The sequence below is a fragment of the Apostichopus japonicus genome, chromosome 10 (assembly GCF_037975245.1).
Source record: "Apostichopus japonicus isolate 1M-3 chromosome 10, ASM3797524v1, whole genome shotgun sequence".
In the NCBI taxonomy this organism is placed as follows: Eukaryota; Metazoa; Echinodermata; class Holothuroidea; order Aspidochirotida; family Stichopodidae; genus Apostichopus; species Apostichopus japonicus.
The window spans coordinates 3661354-3685275 of NC_092570.1; the positions used below are offsets into that span (position 1 = coordinate 3661354).

At 36.2% G+C, this 23922-nt stretch overlaps 1 protein-coding gene across 1 annotated transcript; it reads right to left on the reverse strand.

Annotated features, from left to right (window-relative positions):
• Positions 1–1056: 1056 nt before the first annotated feature.
• On the reverse strand, positions 1057–22430 carry LOC139974898 (uncharacterized). Its single transcript, XM_071982423.1, has 10 exons — positions 21521–22430; positions 20587–20708; positions 15563–15676; positions 13062–13133; positions 11583–11651; positions 10270–10417; positions 9732–9926; positions 8797–9315; positions 7740–7787; positions 1057–6251 (listed from the first exon to the last, which is right to left on the reverse strand). The coding sequence occupies exons 1-10, from the start codon at positions 21630–21632 to the stop codon at positions 6115–6117; spliced, it is 1536 nt and encodes a 511-aa protein (XP_071838524.1). The 5' UTR covers positions 21633–22430; the 3' UTR covers positions 1057–6114.
• Between the last annotated feature and the right edge of the window lie 1492 nt (positions 22431–23922).

Below are 23922 nucleotides of genomic sequence, written 5' to 3' on the forward strand. Positions count from 1 at the left end.
TTGTGAAACGTTATAGGCTATACATGTGTATAACTTGCATGCGAAACCGAAATACTGTCACGGTCATGGTATACATAATTAATTAAGGAGCGAATAAAAACAACAATTTCAAAAACAAGGTTTATCCCTTTTTCTGCCTGGTAGGCCTATATAGAGCTGTTTATGATTCGTGAAAAACAATTTGACATCCACGAATATGAATAAAATTACTTACTCAGCAGCGAATATATATATACATCATCATCAAACCTATAATAGTCTGGACCACAAAGAAGGGAAACGACTCTTCCTTGCCTCATCTCCAAATTACACGTGTTGGTTGCTTCTACTCAGCTGGTCTCAGATATCATCCACATACCTCATTTGTTCCTACAATGATCCAGCCTGTCCAGCATTCCCACACTTATGTTTACATCGAGTCTCAAAGGACTCAGCAGTCGAGTCACCAGTCATATCGACACCTTAATCAATTATGCTGACTCGACTCAATAACTTGGGTCGAGTCTAATGTCGAATACCGGTAGCTGGTTCGAGTCATCTCAAGTCAGATCAGTTATGAGTTGACCTCAACTGACCCGATTTTATCTGTAATTAGCCGTTATTTACATGACTTTAGCTAATCCGGATACATCTTTGAATGTCAACTCTAAAGTCTCCGCAATTGTGTCACGTGATTTATCTAGGCCAGGAATAATGGCTATGTAATGTCTTACTACTTGAGACGGGGGGAAGGCGTGTGGGGACGGAGGGGGAGGGGTGACACACAATTACGTACAGTGCATGTCATCCTTTTGTATGTGGTAGTATAGCACACGGCGTAGCTGCACCGTTAACAGAAGAGAATAGAGTTTGAGAATTTATCGCGATTAACAGCAGTTAAAGTGCGAGAATAAATTATTTATAAAGTATTTACAAGGATATTCAACCCAGATTGCGTCCGAGCGAGACAAGTTTTGCGAGTAACTTTTGAGCCGCATTATTTATATAAATCGCTTTTGGATCAAACTCTAGTAAAGTCGAGTCTACACAAAACTGTGATTCGAGTTAGACATATCAAACTGCCATTTTCATTTATTTTTCGTTCTTTACATTCAATCACAGCCCACTTAATTGCATTTTTGTTCACTTTCTTTTCTTAATCACCAATGGTAATCAACTTTTTACTTTTCTTAATTACAGCGATGCTAATGACATATTGAGACCCTCGGCATCTGTATGTCTCATTGAAATTAAGTTGTAAACTTATCTATCATGAAAACAATAGATGTTAATAATTTATGAATAGAAATTTGGCACCAACAAAATTAAAGCTACGTGTTACCAGGGGCGGATTCCAGGGGCATTGAAGTGGACGCCCATGTAGTTGGTTATACTCCCCACGTGACACACAAAAAGAAATTTAGGCGCGCATATTTAGGTTATCAGATAGGTATAGTAAGGTCTATACTCTGCAAAATAATTTATGCAAATCACTTCTTCGATGGTACATTACGAAAGAAACATTCAAATGGCGAGAAACTTTCGTATGGTTACGAAGAAAACCATGACTATGATTCGATAACCATATCAATTATTCCCAAGGCAGGTAGCCTGAAGAATTCTTATGTCAAATGGGTCATTTCAAAACATCGTCTTTACAAGTCATTCCTAGAGAAAAGAATCAAACGAAATTTTCTTTTCATAATTTTATTCGCAGAAAGTTTTGTCTGGCAAATAGGGTGCACTACTTATACATATTTACCACGTGACAGCTCATAAGTACTTTATTATGATTACACATCTCAATCGATGGTGGTCTCTACTCTACCTATCGGTGAAATGAATGTTAAAATAAAAACTTATTTTCAAGTTATGAATATTTGCCATTCAATCGTGCCTGTACGACTGAGCAGGTATATATTTAAATGTAATGTTACATTATCATATCATTGATAGAATATGAGACAATCAGTGCCAAAAGATACGATACATCATCAGGGGAAAGGGAGGGGGGGTATTCAATTTGGACAGGGAGGGAAATTAAAATGAGAAAATGTACTTTTTATTACCGAATGTAATCTTCTTTATATTAAATGACCCACATTTAAGGATTTTCACTTAATTATAGGTTGGGATGGGGGAGGTAGTGGGGAGGGGAGGGTGGGTTGGGAGAGTTCTGGTTCTGCTGCCTCAGTATGCCACACTGTCATATATCAAAGGTGACATTGTTGATACTGTCATGTGTTCTGTGTAAATACAATACATAATGACGAAGTACTAATTACAAGGCATTTCCAGTTGTATATATACATATATATATACATATATATATATATATATGTATATATATATATACATATATATATATATATATATATGTATATATATATATACATATATATATATATATACATACATATATATATACATACATATATATATATATACATACATATATATATATATATATATGTTTATATATATATATATAAGTAAAGGGGCAGAAAACCTACAAAAATAACTTTAGAGCTGACATTTTGTAGTACCTTTTTTCCCCCCTTGACTTTGTTGAAGAAAGGCGACAATTAAGCTATAATAAAATTAAACGCTCAAGTGTACATAGTAAATTTATATATTTATATAAAGTATATATTAAATGACCCACATTTGAGGATTGTCACTTAATTATAGGTTGGGATGGGGGAGGTAGTGGGGAGGGGAGGGTGGGTTGGGAGAGTTCTGCTGCCTCAGTATGCCACATTGTCATATATCAAAGGTGACATTGTTGATACTGTCATGTGTTCTGTGTAAATACAATACATAATGACGAAGTACTAATTATAAGGCATTTCCAGTTGTATGTATACATATATACATACATATATATATATATACATATATATATATATATACATACATACATACATATATACATACATATATATATATATATATATATATATATATATATATATATATATATATAAGTAAAGGGGCAGAAAACCTACAAAAATAACTTTAGAGCTGACATTTTGTAGTACCTTTTTTCCCCCCTTGACTTTGTTGAAGAAAGGCGACAATTAACCTATAATAAAATTAAACGCTCAAGTGTACATAGTAAATATACTTTCCAGTGGTACTGATTTGAAGGTGACAAATCAAAACAATTAAACAATTTAATTAAATTAAACAATTTACTCTACAACTCTTTACTTTATAAAAATAAAACATTAAAAAAAAAACCAATGAAAAAAAAAAAAACATTCGAAAAATGTCATTAAAAAAAAGAACGGGGAAGAGTTACATTGTTATTAAATTACAGGTGTTGTATAACAAGTATTACTTCCTAAAATTGGTGATTGTCACAGATGTTATCATTAATTACTTACTGCCTCCATTCTCTATGCCAACAACAAGGAGTGTGTCCATATAATTAAATTTGTTACACATGCAGTAATAAAAACAGATTGATTACTATGCCACGTGTAAATGTGCCATATGTGCCACATAATCCACACTTGCCATATGAAACTCACATGTGCATATGTGCCACATGCAACCCACATATAAATGTGCCATAATATGTGCCACATAAACCACACGTGCCATATGTAACCCAAATGTGCCTAAGTACCACATGCAACACGCATGTAACCCAATAAAAATATAGAATATATCCAGAACAAACATTTTGATAAAATAAAAGAGATAAAACGTTTTTTTTTTCCTTTTCGTTTTCCTTTTACAGTAGAAAATTATGTTACATGAAAGACAAGGCCTTTAAAAATGCATTTGCGAGGCTGGTTGGTAAAAATAAAATAAAAAGTAAAAAACGTGAGTGAGTGAAAGTGATAAAAAGAATTTAAAAAAGTGTATGTATTGCATGATGAAACCAAAATTGACTCACATGTACTATTAAAGTTGTGCATAATTATTGGTGGATGTTTTGTTTCCACCACGGTGTGATATTTAAACAAACTGATTTTTTTAATACCTTGAGCGTTTTTTTTTTTTAAATACCTGAAAATTGCAAATTTCGATATTATATGAACATCATATAGTACTGGTATGAACTGGAAGATTGAAAACTGTTTAATTGAGATACAACAACACATTTTAAATGAAAGTTCAAAGTCAATAAGTTACATGTTAATCTTACTTGGACCTGATGGTGGAACAGGGAGGGAGTGGGAGGGGGGTGGTGGGTCCTGGGTGACATGTCCCAGGGGCAATGACCTCGCTCTTGAATACCCCTGTATATTAATCCAAAATTTCTAGTCAGTTTTTAACGTTGTTAGCCAATGGTTTACTCTTTCTCCATTTGTACATGAAAGGCCAAAGTTGACTTTGATATTTATAAGATTTCAAACTTTTTTAAAAAGCTCAGTGGCGTAGGAAGGTACTTTGAGTGGGGGGCTGAACACTGATGGCCGGCCTGGGGTAGGGGTATAAGGGGGTGTCCCCCTCCCCTTTGGATTTTTTTTGGCATTTCCAGGTGGCCTCAGATGCAATTTGATGCAATATAGCACACTTCAACACCCACTCCATTTTGTAAATAATTTTGCATTTTCACCTGGCCTAAGATGCAATTTGGTGCTCCAAATGAGATTTTTTTCTCATTTGGAAATGAAAAAGGGGTTTTCTGACTTGCGAAGATTTGGAAATGAAAAAGGGGTTTTCTGACTTGCGAAGCGGGGGGGGGGGCAGAATGATACTTCCGCCCCACCATATTTTTCACTGGGCGGCTGGCGCCCCCCATCCCCCCGGTTCCTACGCCCTTGGAAAAGCTGATGTTCTGTGATCTACATTCCTTAATAAATTTCTTCTCTTGCAAACTTCCAGAAAAGGGCCATCCATCAATATTATCAAACTACAGTATGTACTTCTTTCTTGTACTTGCTTGATATTTCTTTGTCGAGATACCAAACTGCAGCCTGTATTTTTGAAAATAAAGTTCATTTCCGATTTTGCCCTGTTTGTTTATCATCTTGTTATATTTCCAAAATATATTCTGTTATTTTCTCTCCTCCATCCCTTTAATGGAACAATTGGCAAAATTTCAACACTTTCAATATTAAAACATTTCTTCTCAAAACTAGTTTTTAATAAAAAATTTATTCCAAGTATTTGAAATTTTCACATACAATGTAGACCCTTAAATCTGTTGTGACATTCAATAAAGTCACCTTGACAGTGGCAATATATATATATAGGAATATATATATATATTCCTATATATATATATATTCCTATATATAAATATATATATATGCATGTATATATATATCTTCGTCTGATGTGACCTTGCCACTCAAAATCTGAAACATCTTATTTTAAATTTTCAAGGTTTGAATGAGAGCAATTTTGACCCTGAAACCAATGCCACCATAAGGTCATATATTATATTATATTATGTTTTATATATAGTATAATATATTGTATAAAACATTATATCTTATATATCTTATATATAATATATGATATATAATATCATATTATAAATATATATTATATCATATATAAAATATTATATATAGGGTAATTAGAATTGAGTCACATGTGGCTAGATGATGTCATATTTAGACTTGTATGTGAAGAAACACTAAATGTGATTTCTCTGAATCGAATACAAGTTTTCTTAGCTGTTTCAGGAAGATGTTGGTGACAGTTATTTCTACAACATTGATTGACGACGATCATGGTTAGCATTTGTGTCTCCTTCAGTTATGCTTTTAATATTGAAGGTAAAAATAAATATTAATCATCGACTTTGTTAACTTCAAAAGAATCACTGACTCGTTTCTGTAGTATTCTCAGCTTTGGTCGCATTTTGACCACAAATATCCACAAAAATATTATCATTTGTTTCTGCAGTCGGTCTCAGCATCGGCTTTCCCATATTTTACCGCGGATCTGTGTCCGATGTCTTCCAGTTGGACTTGCCGAAAGCATTTGCACAGTTGGATCCGGGCGTTCATCCCGAATGAACACCCAAAGTGCAATGAACTTCTTTGCGTGAGTTGGTTCCCTTAATTTCAACATTGTTTACAAATCGTCGTTGAAACTGAGCACTTTTGGAACCGTTTCATGTCCAGACCTTTCCACTTAACAAGCAGGACATATATTTCTAGCTGATCAGCTGATTTGGCCAACGGCAACGTTTTCATAGTCATCCTCACTGTCCGAGTCTTCCTCCTCTACAATTTGTTGGATGTTGTTATTATTCCTCGCTGTCCTCTCGCCATTCTCGCGTGGTTTCGGGTAACGGAACTCTGAAGAGGAAAACCAAACTTGGACTGGGTTAAAGCGGCATTCTACATTTCATAATCGAACCTGGGAGGGCAGTTATTATATGGGCGCTGAGCGCTCGCATTATGGTGCATGCGGTAGAAGGCAAGAGGCTTACAACTTTACGCCTCACTTCTAGGGGCTATCAAATTTTTTTTTTTACAATTCTAGCTGATATTGGATGTTCGATATTTTGGTCACAGTTTGGAAGACTATTTCAGTTGGATAAGCTGTGGATTTCTCTTTGATACACAAAAAAAAGGAGAAGTTATAATCGAAATATCGTTCCTTCCTCGAGGAGGTGGTCATTTTAAATCTCTCCCCAGCATCGGCACCCAACGATACGGAAATGAGAGCTACAGAAAAAATTAATTCGGAAACAATTTTTAAGTGCAAAATAATTTGAGGGCAGTGTGGATGATCATTAATGATTTCTTGCCAAAGAAATTTGAGACTAAATATCACAATACCGTTTTCGAGTTGAGAGTACTAGAGAGAGTACTAGTGCCATCATGAAAGTAGATCATTAGCTTCACTAGTATTTAATTTTCATTTCCAACAGTGTATCATTACTGAAGTGAAATCGTTAGTTTCTCAATTTACTGTCTCAGTGGCGTAGGAAGGTACTTTTGAGTGGGGGGGCTGAAGACTGATGGCTGGCCTGGGGGAGGGGTCTTAGGGGAGGGGTGAATTTTTTGGCATTTCCAGGTGGCCTCTGATGCAATTTGGTGCAATATAGCACACTTCAACACCCACTCCATTTTGTAAAGAATTTTGCATTTTCACCTGGCCTTAGATGCAATTTGGTGCTTCAAATGAGATTTTTTTCTCATTTGGAAATGAAAAAGGGGTTTTCTGACTTGCGGAGCGGGGGGCGGAACGATACTTCCGCCCCCCCGTATTTTTCACTGGCCCCCCCGGTTCCTACGCCCTTGTACTGTCTTGTATATGGTTATTTACCAGCATACAAAGTAATGAAATGCCGAGGAGTGGAACAAAATCTATTACATAATCACTCTTTGGGAGGAAGGGGGGGTGGGTGGAATAAAAAAATTATAAAAGGTATATCTTAGGGTGAGATTAATTTTAGCCTAAGTTTCGTGAGTAATTCCCTATCGGTTTGAAACTAGAAAAACCAGAGGATTAGTGATCCCATGCCCATAAACCCCACTGACTGTAGGGCGACAGACTTAACTCGTAAACGAGTTAAAAATTTCTGACCCAGAGAATCAGAGATCCACATCTTCAACCAACATACTAATTAATAATACACAAGTATGAACGCCGACTAAGAATGCCGTTTACGATGCAGAAAGAGCGGTCTTCCTCCTACGCGAGATAATCACATCTATGCACTATGCGGCCAGCCGTGGACATTCTCGTTTTGCCTTCTGTAGGGGATAAGAAATGGCCATCTTTATTTGAAGAGCTTCAAGAAATCCTGTTAACTAGATTTAAACTGATTCACTCACCTTCACCTGGTTCGACCTCAATGGGCACATCTGAATATTCATGCTCAGCTGTACAGAGAAGGGTAGAGGAAAAAAAATTGCTTAGCAAAATAATTGATGAGCAACTTTTGATAGTGGGATTAAGATGGACTTTATACAAACCCAAAAGAACAAGGTCCATCCGATATTTTAATAAAGATTGTTGAAATAATAAATGTCGACATCAATAGGCCAAATTTGCATGGTAAAGTGTTCAAAACGACGAGAAAAGGCCTAAGCAGGAGAAATATAATTGGAGCAGTCGGTACCATTGAAGGTCGCAAGATTCCATTATGTCCATCTTCTTTTTCTTACTGTTAACCTACACATTTTTAATATAGAAGTGACTTAATTAGGTGTATAGTCCCGCTCTTGTATAACTGGACATGTGTACGGGCACAGGATCGTATATAGACGAATAAAGACCTACGACCGCGTATAAACTTGTTGACAAACAAATTGCCGCGTAGACACCTTGTATAATCCCTGTACGAGTTTATTCGCAGGAAATGCTATTGTGCTCAATGATAGAGATTAAAGTTGCCAAAAGAACTAGTGAGATGTTTGAAACAGCTGTTTATTACATCGTAGTTTAAGACGTGATATTCACCTAGCAGCGAAGAGGACGCGGGTAAAGTGTTTGCTGGCATAGAACTTAACTGTTTTTCGTTAATTGGGTTTCTATTCAGTGTTTCTTTTCCCAACTTTTCTACAGTTGTAGAGGTTTAGATCCACGGAGGATAAGTTTACTTTGAATAGTTGTAAGTTGACTAAGTGTAACTGTTAAATTTTGAATGGGATCGAATCGGTATACTTTCCGCAAAATCTGACTCTAAATTAGGCATTCGCCGTGGTCGTTAAAAACTAGAGCAAACGATGTCAAATTCTGTCCGTTCCGGTGCGTTTGATAGCAAAGTCCAAATAACATCCACAAATAGATCTAAAGCTTGTCAATAAATTCATCTTACTTGCACACTTAAAATAACAACAGTTATACAATCTGTTGCCTTTTGGTTAAAACAGTAATTGTACAACTAACCTTCATTGATACCGTCAACTGATTCTTTACTGCTCCAAGTGGACGAAGCCTGCCTGATATTGCTTCCATTTTTGCTAGGCTTTGGTAGGAGGGCAGGTTTCTTCAGTTCTTTAGGTAGAGGTCTGCGATCTGAGTTGTCGTTCTGTGAGGGATCCCTTCTCTTCTCTGTCAACTCCACCCTGGAGGGCACAACTGTTGGTGACAGGGGAGGGGTGGACCTTTTGGTCTTCAGTGATCGTGGTGACATACCATCAGATAGAGAACTGGTTAACTTTGGATGGGTGGCTTTCATCGTTCCACCGCTAGGTAAAACCTTGATACCGCAGGTCAGAGTGCCTGGCGTCTCTGAATCATCGGACGACTCTGAACCTTCCGGGTCCTCTGTTAGGGAAGCGGGCGGAGAGGGGTGAAAAAGTTTATCAGCTTCTCTTACGGGTACAAGGTATTCTACTCCAAGGTCGTCATGAAATTGGTCTGGAAAAGCATAGTCCTCATCAACATCACTGGCACCACTTGAACCTATAATATTAAAAGAATAATACCACAGCTAAATAACCACGCAATGACGACCCATCCTAATAAACATATGGCATGGTGGAGGGGGGGGGGGTGAGGTAGTAGAGCTTCCTCGACTACATAGAAAAGGGTATGTGATACATCCCACACTGTGCAAAGCCACACTGCTAAATAAGTTGATTTATTTATTAAGTTCCTTTCCCATGAAAATTACCACCTTATTTACTAAAACGAGCGGTACACTTTGATTTTTACTGCGAAGCAGTTCACTGTATTAAAAACGTATGAAATTACGACCGATGACTGTTTGAATTACAATTTTTTTTTTAAAAAGTGTCTATTCTACAATACTATTATCTCCCGTAGGACCTCTCACGAGGTCGATCAGGGGTTAAACTCCTTTTTGTTTGTTGAATTACCGTCAACTTGCCACTCATAGCAACCTTGGGCAATCATGGACTTTGTGACTCTGGTTTTGCCAGTAGTCTGTCTGCTCGTGTCTGGAGCAGGCGGTTTCGATGGCAAGGTCCTATGCTTCATGTTGGTGGTATCCTCTCGTGACGGTAGCTCCATACCAAGTTCAGTAAACATCGACGACACCTTGAGATGTGATTCTGCCGATATCAAGATGGGAAAGTCCTTGCACAGCTATAGTAGTCAAACTTTTTCAATACGATTATTTACAATTTATTTACGATATTTACGATTATTTCAATACGAATATATATATACGAATTATTACCGTACTTTTCACCGCTAACAGAGAGGAGTTTTTCTCATCGATGAAAAGCTCCACTGTTAAGGTTTTTTGAAAAAAATCTGGGGAGGGGGCTTCATCCCTCGGCATCCACCCCATCCCCCCCACCCGAAGTCCCCCAAGCTTTGACACCCATGCTTCAACACCTAATATATGTAACCTATTCTTACTCTATCTTCACACTGGGGAGGGGGGGTTACCTGTTTTTAGTTTGTCTCCATGATACACAGGTTCATCTGCCATGTTTTTGGCTATCTGATGTTTCACCTTCCACACTTTTAGACTCTTTTCCAGGCATTCTACGTAACACTGACTGACAAGACATAAAATCTCTTTCAACCATTTGCCCTGTCAAGAACAAAAGACAACGATAGAAGAACGATTAATCCAAAAGCTTAATTTCAAAGGTAGTTTCATGCTCATGTAAACTAGTTGTTTATATATATATATTGCTCACTTCATAAATATATAAATATATATGTATATATATATATATATACATATACATATATAAATATATATATGTATGTATGTATGTATGTATGTATGTATGTATGTGTGAATGTATGTATGTGTGTATGTATGAATGTATGTATGTGTGTATGTATGTATGTATGTATGTATGTATGTATGTATGTATGAGTGTATGTATGTATGTATGTATGTATGTATGTATGTATGTATGTATGTATGTCTGTCTGTCTGTCTGTCTGTCTGTATGTATGTATGTATGTATGTATGTATGTATGTATGTATGTATGTATGTATGTATGTATGTATGTATGTATGTATGTATGTATGTATGTATGTATGTATGTATGTATGTATGTATGTATGTATGTATGTATGTATGTATGTATGTATGTATGTATGTATGTATGTATGTATGTATGTATGTATGAATGTATGTATATGTATATATATATATATTTATATATATATATATATATAGATAGATAGATATATATCACACAAAAAATTTGGCGAAGGTAGGAATCAAACAGTGGATATTCGTGTATTCATGTCACAGACATAAGTCCATACGACTCAGCCACAATGATTCTGTTATCATTTATTTTTCAATTTGCATTGACTCACTGCCATGCCGACAATCTTCTCTATATGGAAAGTTTCAATTCCTTCTTCTCTTTGTCGCTTTCTATGATCATGCATTGAAGAAGAGCTAGTTTTGCTTGAAAAGCTCTGCAAAAACCAAACGTTTATATACATATACAGTACATATTTATATACAGTACATATATAGTATATACAGTACATATATATATATATATATATATATTTTGTCAATATTTTATGATCCTCATTTTATTTTCATATAAAAAATAAAAATTCCTCATTTTATTTTCATATAAAAAATAAAAAATTCCTCATTTTATTTTCATATAAAAAATAAAAAATTCCTCATTTAGTCTGCTCCTGTAAGCTGGAAATTTCCCAAATACCACATCCAATGAGAAAAAAAGTCAAAAGTAGTCTGGTTATGAGAAATTACCTTACTGACTTCAAATTCTTTATCTTTGGTATCCAATATGCTCAACATCTCCCTTTCTTTGCCTTTAGCCTGTTGAGAAAATGACACACATGATATTAATGTTACAGACAACTTACAAGCAACCAACAAGGAGTGTTTCAATCTGTTGTGAAACATTAAGGAGTGTTTCAATCTGTTGTAAAACAGCAAGGAGTGTTTCCATCTGTTGTAAAACAGCAAGAAGTGTTTCAATCTGTTGTAAAACAGCAAGGCGTGTTTCCATCTGTTGTAAAACAACAACTTGGGTGACCATGACGACTAATATATTGAGATATGGTATATCTGAACAATTCAACGTTTAAGGTATTGAGATACAGTATATTATTTGGGTAAAAAACTTATCTGCAGATATGGTTATATCTAAACATCTTAATTGATCAAGTATTTTCAACTGATTATTTAAATTAATAGCGCTACATCAAAGCAAAGGGGCATAGTTAGTTTTGTCAGCAAAGTCTTAGTATTTACCATCATTTGATGACACACAAACGTCACCTATTAGTCAGGTGGCTTAGCAACAATTTATGATCTCCCAAATGTGACGCACATCTCTCACAGGTCTGTGACTAAGTTACTCTCTGTTTACACCATGTGTAACAAAATTTCTCAGAACTGTACAGCAAGGGTAACAACATTTCTCAGCAACGTACAACAAGGGTTTGAATTTCTCAGTAACGTACAGTAGCCTATTTACTAGTAAGGTAATCCGTTGAGCCTGACACAGCCTGACCTAAGCACCATGACATTGTACGTGGAGGAAATCATAAATGTCAGTAAGGTATCCGTGGAAGCAGAGTTCAGTTGAATTGCGAAGACAAAACAATGTCAAGCTTTACCACAGATATCATACTCATTGACCCTGGACTATGTATACATCCGTATGGTAATAAAGACAGTTCAGATCAACAAAATAGACGATATATGAAATGGGCATACAAATGATCATTTGCTGATTGGCTTACGAGGTATATGACTTGATTTCTGGAAGAATACAACACTTTTAAGTAAGAAGGAAGTACACACTGTATATTATGGTAACAAAGACAGCTCAGATAAAAAAAAATAGACATTGTGAAATGACACCATTGTTGTACTAATATCATAACATATTTTTTGTTTTAGAATCACATGACCTCTAGTTAGTCATCATCCTGACCTGATCCAACTTGATGAAAATTCCACACGTGCACATGAGGAAAGAGTCATTTTTAACTTTTGGAAACATTAATTGGGCACAGCAACCAAGTTTTGATTCAGGGGTGAGAGGGGGGGGGGGGCACCGACTGTAGACTTTCTTCATATTCTTCTTACCTTGCCCTACAGGTATGTCCTCTTTTGCCCCCCCCCCCCCTCCCAAAAAATTTTTGCTTATTTTCATCAATTCATAAATATGGTATCGTTACTCTGTCTGCATATAATCGAAAAACTACTTATACTTACTAAGGTCATTTCAGCTTCCAAGTTATCAATTTTGACTTGGTCTACCTTCTTTGATTTTCTTGCAGAATCCAGCTGTTATAAGGCCAAAGAAAAACAAAGAAAGAGAGAAATGTCATGTAACCAATCAGGTGTTACCTTGGTTACGATAAAAAACAACAACAACAAACTAATAACAAACAACTAATAAATAAAGTGAGAAATAACAAAAGCCACCTTTAATATTATTATGCATGTTTGACAGTCAGTCATAAGAGAGTGACTCACACAGTCTTGTTTTTATTATTAAAATCCTTTTCCTCAGACATTAAAGTTAATTATTGTTTCAAAGATACATGCAGTGAAACCCTACATGAAGCTGAAATCGTAATTGGTAAAATGTTGGCAGTTGTAAGGCGACATAAGACAATTTAAATTCCACAGTACTAAGTAGCATAATTTACATTTCTTCAACCATCGGACTGCATTGCTCACACTCCAACTTAAGGCCCTCCATTTTAACCCGGTGTCACTCATCCCTGAGAGAAATTATCATGCAATATTTTTGTGTGTACTAACGATGGCTGACAGACTTACACTTAATTGTACCACTGTACAGTTATCATCCAACATTGTGTAGCCTGCTGGAATTTCTGCGTTCGTTGCGATGCCCAATGTAAAGTGCTAATCGCATGCATGATATTCTGGGAATATTTACAGGGTTACATACACGTATGTACCATGGCACTGTATGAATGCATGTCAGCATCAACACATTGGATATGGACGGCAACAAAAAACAAACTTTATATAACGTACAGCCTGAACCAGAGATGCTCACTTCATCAAACTACAGCAATTGGTACGTGACATTGCTGATCAGATACAACATCCAGGCTAAAACCAGGCAACATCAAGACTAATAGATATGATTCATGAAGAAAACTTCCTTCTTTGTCTTACAGTCAGCGTCGTAGCCAGGAATTTGAAAGAGGGGAGCACATTTTGTGACTGGAGGGATCGTTGAGAAATTTTTGAAATATTGAAGGTCCTTAGATGTGATCTGGTGTAATGTTTTGCCAGTTTCATCATTATCATATGATATCATATTATCAGCAGATTTTGTTTCCTGTTTGAATTCTTTTACATGCTCTTTTACATATTATATCAGAAAGACAAACTGAGTGCTCTTTTACAATTTTTCCAGTAGGATGATTCTTGTTTATTGTCCAATGTCTGGACTTTAATACATTTGACAAACCTTAACAGATGGACAGTATAAACTTTCATATTTTGTAAGACAGCCAGATGTGCAGTGGCCTAAAAACAAATATCGTTATCACAGTGTATTAGCAGTGTAATAATTTATTTATAGGAAGCGCGTATCACGTACCATTACTACCTTAGCATTATTACATGCTGTTTGTGCAACAACTTAGGACGAATCATAGAAAGGATGAGAACGCATGTTGTAGACATCATTGTGCATACGGTTCGTGACATTCCATCAAGTGCGATTAGGTAGACTATATGTATTTTATTACGCAGTGGCCAACTGTAGTCTTGTAACAGGCTACTGTATATAGGCTAAATTTAGCTTATTGCATCTGCCAAACTAAGTAAGTAGTTGAATCAGTAGACCTGAATGTTACTATGATTATAATCGAGTTAACGAGCTGACAAGCATTCAAGATCAAAAGAGCACTGACAAAATACCATGCTAAAAAATGTTTTTAACAAGTTTTCAACAACAAAAGGGGGGAGCAGTTGTTCCCACTGCTTCCGCCCTGGCTACGTCCCTGCTTACAGTAGCTTTGGAGTAAAGATCACTTTGTTATCTTAAGTTAGTTCAAACTAACCTTGTTACCTTCCTCCTAATCCTCTCTCTCTCCTCTCCTCCCCACCCCCACCTCCCCCCCCCCAACACCACAACCCCATCCTTCCACTAGCAATAATCTTACAGTTCACTACAAAAACAAGCTTCTGTATATTGCTCAATAAGGAGAAGACAATATAAAGAATTCTCCTTCTTTTGCGATACTATATTTAAGAAGAAATACAGCAGGTGAACTTGGTAGTAAGTAGAATTAGTTTGTTTTGTGTAAAACGATTCCAGTTTAGAGTATATTGATCAATCAGGGAACGAGTTCATAACAACTGACTGGATCAATGCAACTGTCCAAACATCATTATATTACCACGGAAGGAAATGGGTGCTTTACAGCACTTGCACAGGGACCCACGAGAAGGAATGCTGATGATCCTGACCTTCCTTCCCAACAGATCTAATTCCAATACAGTTTTCAAAGTAAATGAAACTAACTTCTCACATGTTCAGTGCATCATACTTTTTGCTGAGCAGATATTAAACTTCCTTCCTTGGAAAACCTGCCATTGTTTACGACAGGGGGATACTTCAGGTGATGACGATGATGTCATAATGACTCAGTGGTAGGTGTGTGTGAACACTTTTATCATCTGCCAAAGTCATTTAAAAGAATCTGGAGATGTGAATTTCAACGTACCTTCATGCAAATTTGCTTCACCTTTTTACTGGCTGCTTCTGTATCCTTCTGGAGTTTGGCTAACCTTAACTCCTCTCCTTGGATGTTCTTGAATGTTTGTCGGAAGGAGAAATTCTGGGGAGAAAAAAAACAAAAACAATTTTGACAAGGTCGACAGTTTTCAATTTAGAATTGACTCCTCTTCTATCAGTCAAAAACTACATTCTTCACCTTGACCGTCCTTGACCTTGACCTTTAGTAAGACTGCCCATTTTTCGCCACTGCCCACTTTCTCACCTTTCAAGGTTATTTATAATAGGCTGGAATGTTAGCCTGTGTGTTGCATAATCAATTCGCCAAGCCCAGCATAGGAAACGAGCGTGGAAAAATCACTTACACTGCTTAAAAGTTTCCCGCGATCTACCGCGAGTGCCGATCAAAATGCCCGAGGCAGGTAAACTCTTTTTGGCACTTGGGAACTGTATTAAAAGGACGTGTTTTCAAATGTCCATCGGTAGGGGAGAATCGGACACATGTAAGTTGTCCGAAAAATGACCCCAAAGTGACCAGGAAGACAGAAACTGGTGACCGTTGATCCGCACCTGGCCAGTCTTAATTGGCTATGGCAGTAATTTATTCCTATTCCTTGCAGTGAACAAAAGTATCTCCACTCTAATGCACAATACTACAATAGGTATATATTCCATATAGTCCACGATCAGTATAACTAACACTCGCCATTATCATCACAAGACTTTTCGTCTATTGTGTCAATTTGTGTGCGCACATGCAGTTATATAGTAGACTAAACAATGGGTCCCTTCTCCACGACCTGTTTACACTCCATATCAAAGATGCATAGCACTGTAGACTTAACTCTAAGCAGTGTAAGGAATAGTCACTGTAAGTTCACTCTGTATCTTGACATGTTGGATTTCGATAATGGAACAGGGACCGAACATAAAAATATAATGTTTTGGCTCAATAAATGACGGTTATTTCCTGTAAAGATCTATATCATAATACCATAAATGATACCATAAATAATACCATAAATACCATAAATAATAACATATAATAAATATATCATAATAATAGCACTCAGACAGGCACATATTTAAGCTCTTTAATCATATCATCTAAATTTAGTACCTGGCAAGCACAACATATATAATATATTCCAGAAACATGTATGTAAAGATATACAATTGAAATTGTAGGGAGTTGGAAAATCCAGAACAGTGCAAAAACTTCCGGTTCTCCACCGGGATGCGAACCCGGGCCTCCCGCTTTATATCCGGACACCCTATATGTGTACGTATTTATATATATATACATATTGTAAGACAAAATCAGAGATATAAGATATGACTCATAATTGGTATTTTCTGTCCCCCTGCGACCTTTGTTATCAATACTTGGCAGTGGAAAGAAAAGTACAAAATGTAACACAATGAAATATGAAACTTGATAAGTGTAAGTTGCATCAATTGATGGAAAAAGTACGAAATAAACCATGACTATACAGGAAGCGGATTAAAGAGCAAAGACAAGTAGGAAGAGATTAGGCCTACATGTTTTTAACTGGTAGTTGTTTAGGGGTCCCAAGTCTTTGTACTATTCATTCCACTGCCAAGTATTGCTGACGTAGGTCCTAGCTAGGGGGGAAGGAAAAGTCCAATATATTTTCTAAAACAATACTCCTTGGTCTCCTCATTTGTCAATTATGAGTCATATCTTATTTCTCTGCTTTTGTCTAAAAATATTTTCTTTTGGAGTATACTGTACCTGGATCGATATATGTATATTTACATATATACATAATTGAATATATATAGATATATGCAAGAATCTACATATATTTATATAAATGATGAGTCCCAAAAACAGGACCAAACTGGAAAAGTAAAATTTTTCTGGTGTGTTGCATAGCATTTTGTGATTATAATACTGGTTAAATTGAATCACTGATACATATAAGTGAATACAGTACATGCAACTTGTTTTATGTAGATTTATGTCAAGAATTTACCTATATAATCTATGACTAAGACACCAACCTATACAGTAACATTGTAACCACTCTATGCTCATCAACAGGAAGTACTTCAAAAACGTCTGTGATGTAGATGGTCACAAAAAGCAGAGGCTTAAACGGATGACCGAACTTAAGTAGATAAATAACCCAATGCTCCTAATTGCCTTCAAATTTGTTTGGTATAAACTGAGACTGGTATTTGTACCAAGTTTTGTGATTACTTTCAAGTTTTGTGTTTACCTGATTTTGTTTTATCTGATTAGAAACACTAATTATCGGTAAATAAAACGGAGGGTATTCGATAGGGGGTGGATTTAAATTGATACCTGACTACTCTGTGTGGGTAAAATAATATCTACTGTAAAAATAGTTCCTACTGTATGTACAGTATATATGTATACATGCAGTATATTTATACTCTTTGGATCATGGCAGATTCTAATCTCAATATATGCTATTGTATTGAGTACACAATGACTAGGCTGAATGAAAGGCTATTGTAGATCAGTAGTAGGCCGACATGGTATATATCTATATATGGAACTTGTACATAAAAAAAACAGGATATAAAATAAAGTACTTTACTGTACATGTGAATTTATTTTGGAAGTAAACAATGCTTCATAAGCTTCAGCAAATCCCTTTGAATTGTACAGAAACAATATACTTGCAAACTCATGGTACTAAAATACTACCAAGTACCAGTTACCATATACACATAGAAGGGATTGTCAACTACTGTATGCATTGTACAAGTTGATCTGGTACAAAAGAAACAACCATATATATATATCCCAGGGACTGTGTGACGTACGGACGGTGTTGCACAGTAACAATTATGTTTCGGGTTTCTCTTAGAAGTATACATCTGTAATATAAGAATCACAAAACTGCAGACGAGCCCACGTCCAGTGCCGTACGTACGTATAGAGTAGGTGGGGGATTTGAAAGTATAGCGATACACAAACGTCAACTAATGAACTTATAAATTATAGACATATGTTACAGTTTATCCCAAGGAAGCTCAGATACAAAGTATCAGTATTCACAGTTATAACTAGACACAGTACATCCCTTTGACTGTTACAGTATACCTACCTAACCATCCCTTAACAATATCCTTATTGGTTTTTCCGACAATTTATGCTATCCTGTGCAGCTCGGATATATAGGCGACATTAACAACCACTAAGTACTGTACATAAATAGTCGGTCGGTAAGTAAGTACAGTGACATTCATGAACAATTGTATAACAGAGAGCATTTTACCGGCATTGTCTCACCATGCATCCTATAAAAAAAACCACTGATGTTATCTTTTCTTTAGTACAACAGCCAGAAGTTCCCTGAACAATTTTACCAACCATTAATATTGCTACTCTACCAATCAAATTGTTGTGAATACTATCCATGACAAAACACATTTGGAATTCTTGTCAAAAGTGTACAGTTTACGTTATATAACAGGTGCTATGCAGGAGCAGGTACCAGTGACCTGATACTGTGCTACAGTTCAAACAATTTTTGGTTATTGCAATATACACCTAAAGACTGACGTCACTATGAAAGTTAACTGAATTGAAAAGTTCATGGGAAGACATATATATCAGATCTATTGTAATTAACATGTTTTTTTAATGCATGATGCATGGCAAAGTCACAGATCGGGCACAATGACTATGTATAATAGTACAAATAATAAAAGTTCACATGTTCATCATGTTGTTAGAGGTATAAGATGTTCAAAAAGTAATAAAAAAGAATAATGAACTTGGCTGGCCTGTACCATATGTTCCACACATACCACATTGAAAATCTCACTAATGGAAATGTTGTTAATTCTGTACCTTGCGATTGATTGTTATGATTTATTTGTTTTCAAGTCAAACAAATTCAATCATGTTTAGGATTGGAAGAAAGTTTGGTTCTTTAGAGAAGAAGATTTTCTTAAAAGAAAGATGTTCTTTCAAAAGTGTTTTTTTTTGTGTCATGTTTTGCATAGTCCTAGTTATGAGTGTGTGTACTTCTAAAAGGGTTTGTTTCTCAATAAAAGGTTTGCGTCCGCCGGCAAGCACTTTGAGGATTTTGCATACCTGGCTGAAACATTTGTGTCCCGGACGCAGAATCCTGCGTTTTTAACAATTGATGCAGTCTTATCCACTGGAAGATAAGACCTAAAAGTATCAATTGGTAATATTATTCCTTTACATAAAAGAAGAAAAACTAAAATAAAACAAAAAAAAGTTCTGTAAACCACTTTAATTCAGCTCATTTCAGTACCTCAGCACGTCCACAATTGGCCATAATTATGTTGCATGAACGTACTACACCTGTACAACGATATGGCATAATAAACATCATTTTTTCTTCTTTCTATCATGTTTTTTCCACTCCATTAAAGTTTTCTTACATATTAGATAGCTTAAAAGCCATGGATGTAGGTCCCTCTATTGTTATCTATTGCTCCAATAGGGACGATGCGATATTGTAGTTCCTTGCCAGTTCGGCCTTATACAGCTATGACAGTGGCCATAGCAACAGTTGCCATGGTAATGGCCGGGTAGCTACTCCCAGTGGGTCACCCATGGTGGGGTACCACAGGGTGACCAGAAGTCCATGACAGAAGGTGGGTCAAAGCGTGTCCATGTGTGATTATGCGTGAGTGTCATTGTGTGACATGTGTGAACCATATGTTGTGTGAAAAAATTTTCCCAACGGCTGTATGGGATACATACTGGCCAATTATCTCCAAACTTGGTGGAAAGGTCCCCCAGTGTTGACCATTTTTTGGCTATAATTCCAAGGGGATCAAAACATGGAAATCACATGGTATCATGGAAATGTTAAGTACTATCAAAATATGTGGTTGCCATGGGGGAAATTTCTTATCTGAGGGACTTTTTCCGACTGTAAAGAGAAACAAAACTGTTGAAATTCGTGAAAACCAAGATATATGGCATAGTTACCACAAGTTTATCTATATCTTTAATAACCTTGCAGCTCTCACCTGATCAATAACAGCTTGAGTAAGTTGTATCAGGGCGTGGTCTAAATCAGACCAAGATGATAACGCATCAAAGAGACTAATGTTGCTCTCGGTCATGGACCATTTCAGCAGTGCGGACGAAACTGAAATTTATAAAATAAAATATAAAGTTTTAAATACATGTGACAATGAATGGTAAGTTAATTAAGTGGCATTAAAGCCCTGAGTATAATATAATCGATTACCAATAAAATCACAAAAGTTAAGTCTGTTCATGTACAAATAGAAAAATTATTTTGTACATGGACCTTACAGACGTGGTGCTAAGATGTTTACAAGATGTTAAAAAATTCAGCAATTGGCTGTGGCAATAATAATTTATTGAGCTTCTAAACAATTCTAAGAGGGCCTTTATCTGGCATTAAAGTGAAACAAAAACTGTCAAAAATTTTGCCAAAGTAGGCATACTGTAGTTTCCACTTACTACACAATTAAGAAAGTAATTACAGTAAACAAAAGGACTCTGCAAGAAGGCAAATTTACGAGTAGACCTGTAATCTCAGTTTTGCTTGCAACAATTGTATGTAAAGCTGGGCTTCAAAACTTAGTCAGGGCCTTTCCTTTACAACATAGGCCTATGTGTGAACAATGCATGTGTTGATGTAGCTACTGGACACTGTGTACTTCTCTTGCTTTGTGTTGTTAGGCCTTTATCCAAATTTGATTGTTTTCTTATCCTAGGCCTACCTTGTTTTCTTTACCTCCTGAATATCCCTGATTGTATGTAATGTTGTTCTGTGGCAAAATAATGATTACGATTAAGTAAAAGCCCTAGCCTTGAGGCTAAAACGCTACTGTGGCCTACAGTAGGCTATAATCTTTGCCTTGGGTTGATATATAGTTCACTATGTAAATTGCCCAAAAATAATAATAATAATAACAATAATCCACAAACCGTTAATTCTGCAAGGGTTGCTCTTCACCATGCACTCTTGCAAAGATTTCTGCTTGTCAAGAATCGCTTGCAGGGAGGACGATTTCCCTAACAACTTGTTAAAGGCAGCCATTCTCAGGCAAGTACATCCAGATCAGTCTACTATTAAGTAATGCTATATATGCTGTACTGCAACGAGTTTTCTTTGGTTACTATTATATCACTATACTAGGTACTGTACTTTACTGGTACACGACTTTTACTGCCACCTGTCAGTGAAGTAATCATATCACGAATAGATGTCAAAACACGAACTTTGAAGACAAACAACGTCTACTTTAATATCTCCATTTCATGGTAATCTTCCACACTATTTTCGAAACTTATAAACTTCTATCTACGATTTCCTTCCGGGTGTGTTCGACGTCATGACTTAACCTCTGATGAACGATTTGCAGAAATTTCTTGCGTTATACCTGTAAATACTGATGAGCAACTGAGTACTACTACCACTACTTTGTATTACTTCCGCGTTCCAGTGTCCGAAAGATATTCTATAAAGAAGGGTATTTATTCACTGCTCAATAACAATGCGGACAAATCTCCTTGTTCAATTGATCCCCAATTGACATGCGAAAACGTGGGGTTTCTGGACCTTACCTCCAAAGCCTGAACTGAATGAACATCTAAAAGAAGGAATAATCACTTGGCAGAACAAATCACCTTTGTGTACAGGCGTGTATAGGCGCTATCGAAATTGTACAGTGTTCAACTGTACAGTGGGGTAGAAAACGGCGTTGGTTCCTGGTGTCTTCGAGCAATGAAGCAATTACATGGCATTTTCAAACTTTAGCCATTGTTATCGGGGTTACCCAACAGAGTAATAAAAGCTACGTCTTTTGTTATGACTCATAGAAGACGACCTTTTTGCATATAGACAAGCTACAGTGCTTTCATTTACAAATGCAACAGTAGATCAACGATAAGGTGTTATCTCAGTTAGGCTGCGTCAGCGAGTTTATTCTTTCAAGTTTCCTAGAAGTTGTCACCTTCTGTCAAAACCAAGATATGAGATATTTTTGATGAGGCTTCTGAAACGTTTGTTAGTTCATGGAAATTCAGTGACGTTATGGAACACATAACGTTATCATAACATTGATAAAGAGCCTCTAAAATACGTTTTCATAACGTTAAATGTGGTGTAATAAAAACGTCGGCATGACGTTTTTATGAGATGTTAATGTTATATTAATATTTTAACGGAAAATGTTTTGAAATAATAGCCTGAAAAACGTTTTCGTGACATATTTATTACACCACAAATAACGTTATCAAAACAAAAGACGAAACGTTTTAATAACGTTTTTGTGTTTGCTGGGTAACACGTTAACTATCTTTCTGCATTTTATCAACCTTGTATAGGTCTAAGTGTTGAAACTGCTTAAAAATGTCTGGAGATGGAGAAGTATATAATTACCGCAAAGTACTATGAAATACAACGATGCTTTTTCTATAATGGCCAATTTCACAAATCTAGATTTCCCCTCTCTCCGCTCTCGTGAATCTTTCATGTTTGTAAACTTAGTCATATCGATATTTTTTTCGGCTTTAGCTAACTGCAGTCTAGAACATGTTTCTGTCTACACTAGTGTAACTTGCACAAAGGTCTTGAAATTGGTAAATCTACGGTTACAAATTACACATGTCATGAATTACAACGAGAACTCAAAAGCGCAACGAAAACATTAGGTCATGCTTGCCAGGAAATTGACAAACCGGAACCGTATGTAAAATTGAATTGTTTTTCCCCCCGCTGGAACCACAGACACTACCAATAAACAATTCTAAGAAGTTAATGTGTCCGATGATATTTAAAATGTGGAATGATACAAATTGCTAAATTTATTGTATAGCAATATCGCACATGATAACCGAGCTAAAATGCCTACAATAAATTGTAACCGCTCCCTGAACCTTTCATACATGAATTCATGCGTGTAAACTTAATGAACTTAATATACCGGTGCTGTGGCCGAGTGCATAAAAGTGATGACATTTGAAGCAATGAGAGTTAAAATGTTGAATTGGAAGTCACATGCATATAACGTATAAGTTGTTATCCATAAGCCCTTGCGGGTTTCCCAGACATTTGTGGTCACTGAAACGTCGTGAAAATAACTGCTGCTGATTATTATTATTATTAACTTAGTCTATATTGAAAGTTGGCTTTAAGCTGAGTACAATATTGAAAAATGTTCTCTCTACAGTGTAGCTTGCACAAAGTTTATGAAACATTACACATGTAAAGAATTTTGAATGAGAACTCAAAAATGTAACGAAAAATCGTTGCTTACCTGGAAAATGACAAATTGCATTGTTATTAACCCCGCTGGGACCACAGACAAACCAATGTAAATTCTAGA